Source organism: Astyanax mexicanus, chromosome 4 (genome assembly GCF_023375975.1).
Source record: "Astyanax mexicanus isolate ESR-SI-001 chromosome 4, AstMex3_surface, whole genome shotgun sequence".
Lineage (NCBI taxonomy): Eukaryota > Metazoa > Chordata > Actinopteri > Characiformes > Acestrorhamphidae > Astyanax > Astyanax mexicanus.
The window spans coordinates 58,627,501-58,636,261 of NC_064411.1; the positions used below are offsets into that span (position 1 = coordinate 58,627,501).

The 8,761-nt window shown below is 36.2% G+C and overlaps 1 protein-coding gene across 3 annotated transcripts in view; it reads right to left on the reverse strand.

Moving 5' to 3' along the window:
• arhgap29b (Rho GTPase activating protein 29b) overlaps positions 1–8,092 on the reverse strand; it is a 46,417-nt gene extending 38,325 nt beyond the window's left edge. For 2 of the 3 annotated variants that reach the window (XM_049476740.1, XM_049476738.1), the window contains exons 1-2: positions 7,959–8,092; positions 5,097–5,382 (exon numbers count right to left, since the gene is read on the reverse strand). In XM_049476740.1, the coding sequence (XP_049332697.1) occupies positions 5,097–5,319 (223 nt within the window). In that variant the 5' untranslated portion in view covers positions 5,320–5,382; positions 7,959–8,092. The remainder of the gene's footprint in view (positions 1–5,096; positions 5,383–7,958) is intronic. The other variant, XM_049476739.1, reaches the window with a different exon arrangement.
• Between the last annotated feature and the right edge of the window lie 669 nt (positions 8,093–8,761).

The window sequence follows — 8,761 nt, forward strand, 5'->3', positions numbered from 1 at the left end:
GCGAGGAGAAGAAACTCAGAGATGTGCGTCCGGACGGGACTAAAATTACCGGAGGAGCACGGAGTTCAGAGAAAAACAGTAGATAATTCAGCCTGTAATTTTCTCAGAGGACGTCTGAGAAAAACACCTACATGATCGTTCTGGACGGGAATAAAATCACAGAGGATAAAAACCCCCATAAAAGAGAAAATTACCCCAGAAACCAGTTTGTTGAAGAAATATGTTCTTCCAATAAATACAAAAAATCACAGAGGATATAGCTATCACAAAAATACCCTGAAATATATTGTGATATAATTTTATGTCCACATATTAAACAAGCTATAATTGAGACCTAATGAAGGACAGTGATCCGGCAGGTGATCTATATGTTTAGCTGTAATTATTAAAAGCTGGTTTTGGTTGGTGATTTGGTGTTACGTTATTTCAGCGCGGGGTTTAATAGCGTACCCAGACGCCCTCAGGCATTTCCTCTGCTGTAGAAACAGATGACGATCGGGCGAGTCCGGACCCGCCTGAACCGAAACCCGACTCTAACAGAGTGCAGAACCAGCGCCGAGACTGAAACTGCAGAACAACATCAAAACACATCTGTTCCAGCGGGAGAATAAGACCCGTCTGATCAGATCTGATTATCTTAAACTCTGATCTCTAAAAAATGCAATATATAAAAGGTACCAGACTAAGCTCACTTACATTAAGTCATAATAAAGTGTAATTGGTGAATTCTATATAGCTTTATTTAGCTCTTTTAGCTTAAGTGTTTAGTTCTTCAGGGGTGTGGCATATCGTATCATACACTATAATACTGTTTATGTTTTTGAAACATTAGGAAAAAATCCATGTAGTGGAAATTTGAAGTCTATTTTGCACAACTTTACATCAGAAATATTAGTGACATAGGGGAAAAATGCAAATAATATAGAAAACTGAAGTTTCTAGTGTTTATTTAGACTTTTATTTAATGACAGACAGATTTATCCTAAAATATTTAATGTTTAATCTGCTTAACACATTCAATTCAATTAAGCAGCTTTATAGAGAAAAACAGGTCCACGCCTCTTATAAGCAGCACCACAGAGATGCAAATTTTTATGGTGACACTCCCACAATTTAAACTAAATGGAAATGTTGCAACAAATGTCTGGGAAAATAAATACTACTAATAAACAGCTGCAAAAAAGTGATTTACACTAATTCACATGATTGTGTATGATATATCAGAGAGGGATGGAGTGTATAAATATTGTGGAACTAATTTAGAAAAATGTTCCCCATAGTAAAAGTGAAGACCTTTGATATCCCACTATTTACATCTACTATTATAATAAAAACATTATAGTAGAATCTGGAGAACGCCTGTATATAAGGCTGATATTCAGCACTGGATGCTGGGGATCTTCAGGCCCTCAGGCAGCGCTGTATTAATTACAGTCTGGGAACACAGAATAATGCAGGTTAAATCTGGAGTTTATCCTGATCTACTACAGATTAAACTCACACTGCTGTGAGGATTTGACTGCATTTGACCCCCCCCTAAAGTACCGGCTGGAGCTCCATCATTCCACAGCGGTTCTGCTGGGTTGGGTTGGGTTTGGTGGTTCTGGCCAAACCCGCACACTAACGATGTGCTGTCCGGAGTCAGTGTGGGGTCAGTCAGCTCATCACTGTAAATCACCATACAGAACCCCCACAGAACCACCCCGCAACCACAGGAACGCTCTACACTCTCGCACACACAGCAGCCAATCACAGCCCAATCACTACTTAACACAAACACACACGTGTGCACCACACCCAGCAGCCAATCACAGCCCAACACAGTCCCATCACCACTAAAAACAAACATACGCGTGCACGCCGCGCACCTAGCAGCCAATCACAGCCCAGCACAGCCCCATCACTACAGCACACACACACACACACGTGTGCAGTACACCTAGCAACCAATCACAGCCCTGCACAACCCCTCACTCAGCAGCCAATCACAGCTCACTGATACACACACACACACAACCCCATCACTATTTTCCAACAGTACAATACACACACACACATATACATACATACACTCTTTGACACACACATACACACTTATACACACATATATACACTGATACACACTCATACACACACACACACACTTAAACTATTACACACACTATTACACACACATACATACATATATACACACTCTTACACTATTACACACACTGATACACTCTTAAAGAGAAAACAAAAGAGCACACAAAAAGTGGCTGAGCCTGTGTTTTAAGTGTTTCCGTTATTCTGTCCAGGCCTGTATGGTAGTTGAAGAGTTGCTGAATGTGTGCAGATGAAAATATGAAAATATGAAATTATGGGATGGTGCTGGATCTCCTGCTGTGTGGAGAACACTGCAGTACACCCAGCCCGGCTCCACTTACAGTCCAAACACTCCAACACTTTATTACTACTAAACCCCGCCCACTGCTTTCATCACTGCTTTCACAACTCACAGCTTTCACAACTCTCAACTGCTGAACTGTAACTGTAGCACACGCAGGAGAAACACAGCTCTAATTCAATATAAACTCTAAATATAAAATATTTACAGAGTCAGAATATGAGCTCTGTTCCTCCGTCTGAACTTATTTACCATTTATGGAGCTAAACTACAATATTCCCACCCAAAAACAACCACTAAATACCCACAAATCCCAGCGTCTCCGAGGGGGACGGCCTATTATTAGCTGGGAAAATAAAGAAATCGATTGCATCTAGCATCAGCATACAGCAACACAACAGGGGAATACACATACAGCACCAGTCTCTTCACATTCAGTGTGTTTTTCCTTACTTTTTATTATTTTTTTACATTGTAAATATAATTTTGAAGACTATATTAAAGCTCTACACAAACAAAAAGTATTAAACTAACCAGAACCAAAATAAGAGAGCACTTAAAAATGATGAGTTTCTTTGATTTTAGCAAATTGAAAACCTCTGGAATATAATCAAGAGGAAGATGGATGATCACAAGCCATCAAACCACCAAACTGAACTGGAGTAAAGGCAAAAGCAGTGTGTAAGACTGGTGGAGGAGAACATGATGCCAAGATGCATGAAAAAGTGTGATCAAAAACCAGGATTATTCCACCAAATATTGATTATTTCTGAACTCTTAAAACTTTATGAATATGAACTTGTTTTCTTTGCATTATTTGAACTCTGAAAGTTCTACATCTTTTTTGTTATTTCAGTCATTTCTCATTTTCTGTAAATAAATGCTCTAAATGAGAATATTTTTATTTGGAATTTGGGAGAAATGTTGTCTGTAGTTTATAGAATAAAACAACAATGTGCATTTTACTGAAACATAAACCTATAAATAGCAAAATCAGAGAAACTGATTCAGAAACTGAAGTGCTCTCTTCATTTTTTCTACTTTAGACTGTTCTAAATATCAGATTTTTCTTTGAGGATAGATCTGTGCACACTCTTAGTATATTTTAATCTCAGTTCATCAGGTTTAGATCAGGGGATTAAAGTGGAGGAATAACACTTTTTTACTTTTTACTACGTAATTTTATATGTCCCTTAATCACTTTTATCTCTTTAATATTAATGTAGAAAATACATTAAATAAATAACATTAATGAGAACATTAATGAGCTGTTTGTGGTAATATAAAGTGAATGAGTTAATAAATACTAGAAATGAGGACAGGTGTGTGAGATGTGGAAAGTAAACAGGTAAACAGAGGGAGAGGAAGTGCTGCAGTCAGTCCTACAGGGACGTTTCACACCTCAGTAACAGAGACCTGCAGCTCTCAGCGATACCGGCCCAACACAAAGCACACCCCATCAACCCCCCACAGACACTCACGACTACATATGACTGTAGATAAGGGTTTTACAGGGGAAGTCCTGGACTCTGAGAAACATTCATTTAATTCATAAAAAGTTTATGGTCCCGTTTAGCCGTGTATTTGGGCATGGTGTCGGATGTAACCTCCAAACTTACTTATAGCCATTTCCACACCGTGGTTTGCCAAGTATAGAACACAATAATCTAGAAATAGACAGGCTGCCTATTTTTCTGCTCAACAGGTAATCACTGAGCTTCAGTAAGGGTTGTTAACCATAACTAGGTAATTTACCACCACCACTACTACTACTACTGTAGTAGAGACGATCATTTAGGTAAATTAAAAAGTATATATATTTACTGATTAGCAACAGAGTTAGACTGGTCATCGCTTGCCTCAGTGGGTGGAGCTAAAGTAAATTCAGTTTAAGGAAACAAGACTTCTGTACCCTTTGCACACACTAGCTCTAATTTATTACTGATTGTTCCTTTAATCACGTACTGAATTTCATTTATACAAGAGACTGAGAAGCATCAGATTCAGATTCTAAACATGGTAAAACTCTTCTATGTGAGATATTTAACATCATATATAAACTTATACAGATCTGGAAAAACAATGAAGAGATCACTTCAGTTTCTGAATCAGTTTCTCTGATTTTGCTATTTATAGGTTTATGTTTGAGTAAAATGAACATTGTTGTTTTATTCTATAAACTACAGACAACATTTCTCCCAAATTACAAATAAAAATATCTTTATTTAGAGCATTTATTTACAGAAAATGAGAAATGACTGAAATAACAAAAAAGATGTAGAACTTTCAGACCTCAAATAATACAAAGAAAACAAGTTCATATTCATAAAGTTTTAAGAGTTCAGAAATAATCAATATTTGGTGGAATAACCCTGGTTGTTTTTAATCACAGTTTTTGTTTTCATGCATCTTGGCATCATGTTCTCCTCCTCCACCAGTCTTACACACTGCTTTTGGATAACTTTATGCTGCTTTACTCCTGGTGTAAAAATTCAAGCAGTTCAGTTTGGTGGTTTGATGGTTTGTGATCATCCATCTCCCTCTTGATTATATTCCAGAGGTTTTAATTTGGTAAAATCAAAGAAAATAAAAAAATTTAAGCGCTCTTAAGTGCTTACTTTTTTCCAGAGCTGTATGTTTGGAGTATGGTAATTCAGAAGAGTGAGAGGGGGTGGGGTTTAGGAGTGTATAGTAAGTTAGTAGTTCTCACCTGTAGACTGGAACGCCTCTTTGAGGGTCAGTAAGACGTCGGCGAAGTTGCGGACGTCGCTGACCAGCTGCAGGATGTAGTCTGGATGGGCTGCGGGGGGGTTATCCCTGGCGCTCGGTGGGTTAACCATCGTCCACGTCGTCGAACCCGGAGCCACGCCCGAGTGCCTGTTCACACCGCCTCCACCAACGCCACCAACACCAACGCCGCTCTGCCCAAACATCCCGCTCGCACCCTCAGCCACAGATCCCACTGGACCCCTCACTGTGGTTCACTGGACTCACTGCTGGAGAGAGAGACATCACACCGTAAAGATACCTGGCCACTTTATCAGAAACATCTGAAGATTTATACTGGTTTATACTTCTGCATCGAGTCAATGCCTGTGCGAGCGCCCTACGCAGCTGCCTGCACTTATACTTCCAATCATAGCAGCTGCTCTCTGCATATAAATTATCAAATTATTATGATATAATTTGGCCTTAAGGCTAACTATACTGTATTTGCTATTTGTATAGTTTTAACTACATACATGACTAGTTTTTATGCTACTTTGGTAGTTATAAAAAAAACTATTATTGTGTTGCTCCCAATATTATTATGTGTTCTCCTTCACAACGTTGCACATAATGCAGAAACAATTACAAGTCTTTTAGAGGAAGATGGATGAGCATAAAGTTATCCAAAAGCAGTGTGTAAGACTGGTGGAGGAGAACATGATGCCAAGATGCATGAAATTAAAACTATGATTAAAAACCAACCAGGGTTATTCCACCAAATATTGATTATTTCTGAACTCTTAAAACTTTATGAATATGAACTTGTTTTCTTTGTATTATTTGAGGTCTGAAAGTTCTGCATCTATTTTGTTATTTCAGCCATTTCTCATTTTCTGTAAATAAATGCTCTAAATGAGAATATTTTTATTTGGAATTTGGGAGAAATGTTGTCTGTAGTTTATAGAATAAAACAACAATGTTCATTTTACTCAAATATAAACCTATAAATAGTAAAACCAGAGAAACTGATTCAGAAACTGAAGTGATCTCTTATTTTTTTCAGAGCTGCCTATAATTGTAAACAATACAATAGATTTTTAGCTACATCCAAAAACATGAACAAAGCTAGATAGATTGACAATCCTATATACAAATAATATCAATACTGTACATTGTTTTTCTTGGACTAACTCCCAAAATAAAGGTATCTTTTCTTTACTGCCAAGAAAAAATACCCAAATTCCCAGTTTCTTCCAGTCTCTTGGACTCTAACGCATCTAAATCAGAAGCATCTGGACCCTAAACAGATCCAGAACCGGCCGATACAGGGTTCTGTTTATCTACAGCTCAGTTCTCTCTGACACCAGAACCAGAGGATCGGATCAGAACCCGGCCGGTGTCCCTGTGTCCTCATGTCCTGCTGAGACAGTACCTGTGGTCAGGTCTCAGCTTCAGAGGAATGCATGAGATCAGTATCAGTATCTGAAGACGCTCATCTCTAAATAACTATCATACCAAAGCAGCCGGGCTTTAACTGAACCGGGTCCGATTAGATACAGCAGAACAGGAAGAGGAGAAAAGAATTTAGACTTTTATACAGCATGGCTTTAGTTCAACACAATATAAACATACAAATTAGATTTATATGATTTTTCAGCAATTTCAGTGGTGAAAAAGTGTTCAAATGAAAAAACATGTATTTAAAATTATGTCAAATGCAAAGCTCTTGGGAATAATCAGTTTTAATTAGTAATTGAATTACTTTAAATAAAAAGTTAGTTTCAGCTTCAAGTTTTCTTAAGCAACTGATATTAAAATTTTACTTCAAAGTTTGAATTTCTTTATTTTAATGTGGGAATCAATGTTTATAGGTTTGATTCACTGCTTTCATTAGTTTAATAAAAAGTTATCTTCATTTTTCAATGTTTGTAACTGTTTTATAACAGTTTTAATTCATTTACTCCCCATCTCAGACATACTCAATTTCTATTTTACCTTTTTATTTAATAAATCTTAAAACCTGATCATCATTTACTATTGTAAATGTTATTTAATTTTTGATTTATCTATTTTATATTATTGTTCTGTTGCTTATGTAGCTTTAAGTGATTAAATATGATCAATATTACAAGCTTTATACCAAATTAGGTTACATCCATATTTTTAGTTTAGTTTTGTTTAGTTTTTAAATGTATTTTAATTGTGTAAACAAGTAAACTACACTAATTATATTGTGAAATGGTTTTACCTTTAATAACAAATGTCTTAAACTAAGAAAAATTACAGAGTTACACGCTCACAGATGATTTTGTAGGATTAGAGTAGAAATAAATGTGTAAAATCTTAAAAAATACCACATAAAAATGTGAATTGTTGCACAGTTGGTTGTTTAAAAGAATTTAAATGGTTTAAAACTTGATTTTATTAGTTATTAAGATGACCTTATATGGTTTTAATTTAACATGTGTTTTCTAATGGACAATATATTTTAATTATTGGAATTGTCCGTTCCACCTTAAACAGAGCAACAGTTCCATTCTGGCGCCTCAAAACTGCTGCACTACTTAAGGTGGAACGGACAAGTCGTGTAAGACGCTTTGCACAAGTTTTCTGAGGTAATATTTACACTAAATTTGTCTAAAACAGTGAAAACACATAATAAACATTAATTCACAGCTTTACCTCATACTTTTTCTAAAAACACAGTAAAACAACCTACAATAAGTAAACACCGTGTTAGCTACGCTGCTAACTAACGTTAACTACAGAACTATTAATTAACATTAAAGCACAACCCGCTGTTTCCTCAGTTTTAATCAAATCAACTCAATAAATGACTCGATTTAGACAAAATCACACTTACCAAACAACATCCCGTGTCAGAACGAATCGAATTAAACACTAAAACGCCCATAAAATCCGAATTAAAGAGTTATTCCAGTGTAAATCCGAGTCTCTCAGATTCTCCTCAGATCGAATCCGCTCTGAACTGCTGAAGCTAATGCTAACTGCAGAAACTTTTTACACCACGTGACCCTCCCTGCCCGCTTCTCATTGGCTGGTGTTGTTCAGCCACAAATAAGGTGGTTTTACGTTTTTTTGTAATCCGACTCACATTCAGGCAAGCCCCGCCTCATGCACGGTGATTGGCTGGTACTGTTCCGTGTTTATGCGTGCCTAGTGATGGGATTGGCTGTAAGTGACCGTGCCTTCTTTTATGTGGTCGGCTCCTTTACTCTGATTGGGTGATCGATTGGTCGGCTCCTGCCAAGTTGTAGAAAAATAATAATGTATAAAATTATAAACATCATTGTACGTTTATATTTTATATAATCTTATTGTTGTTTTTAGATACTTATTTTTTATTCTCTTATTATTGTAAGTGTATTTAAGTGCATTTATTTTATTAATAACACTATAGTAATGATGTGCATTCTTTTTTTTTTTCATTTTATTTATTATATCTCTATCTTTAATTTTTAATCTTAGTGCTATTGGTAGTGATAATGTGCATAACATATTTATCTTATTTTCACCTTTTACTTTTTCGTAACCTTATCTTTAGTTTCTTTTACTTATTGTTAGTTACTCAATTTGTAGTTGTGTTTATGTTAATTTTTATTATTCCAATTATCTCAACTCTTCTTTTGACTGCTTAAGGTTATT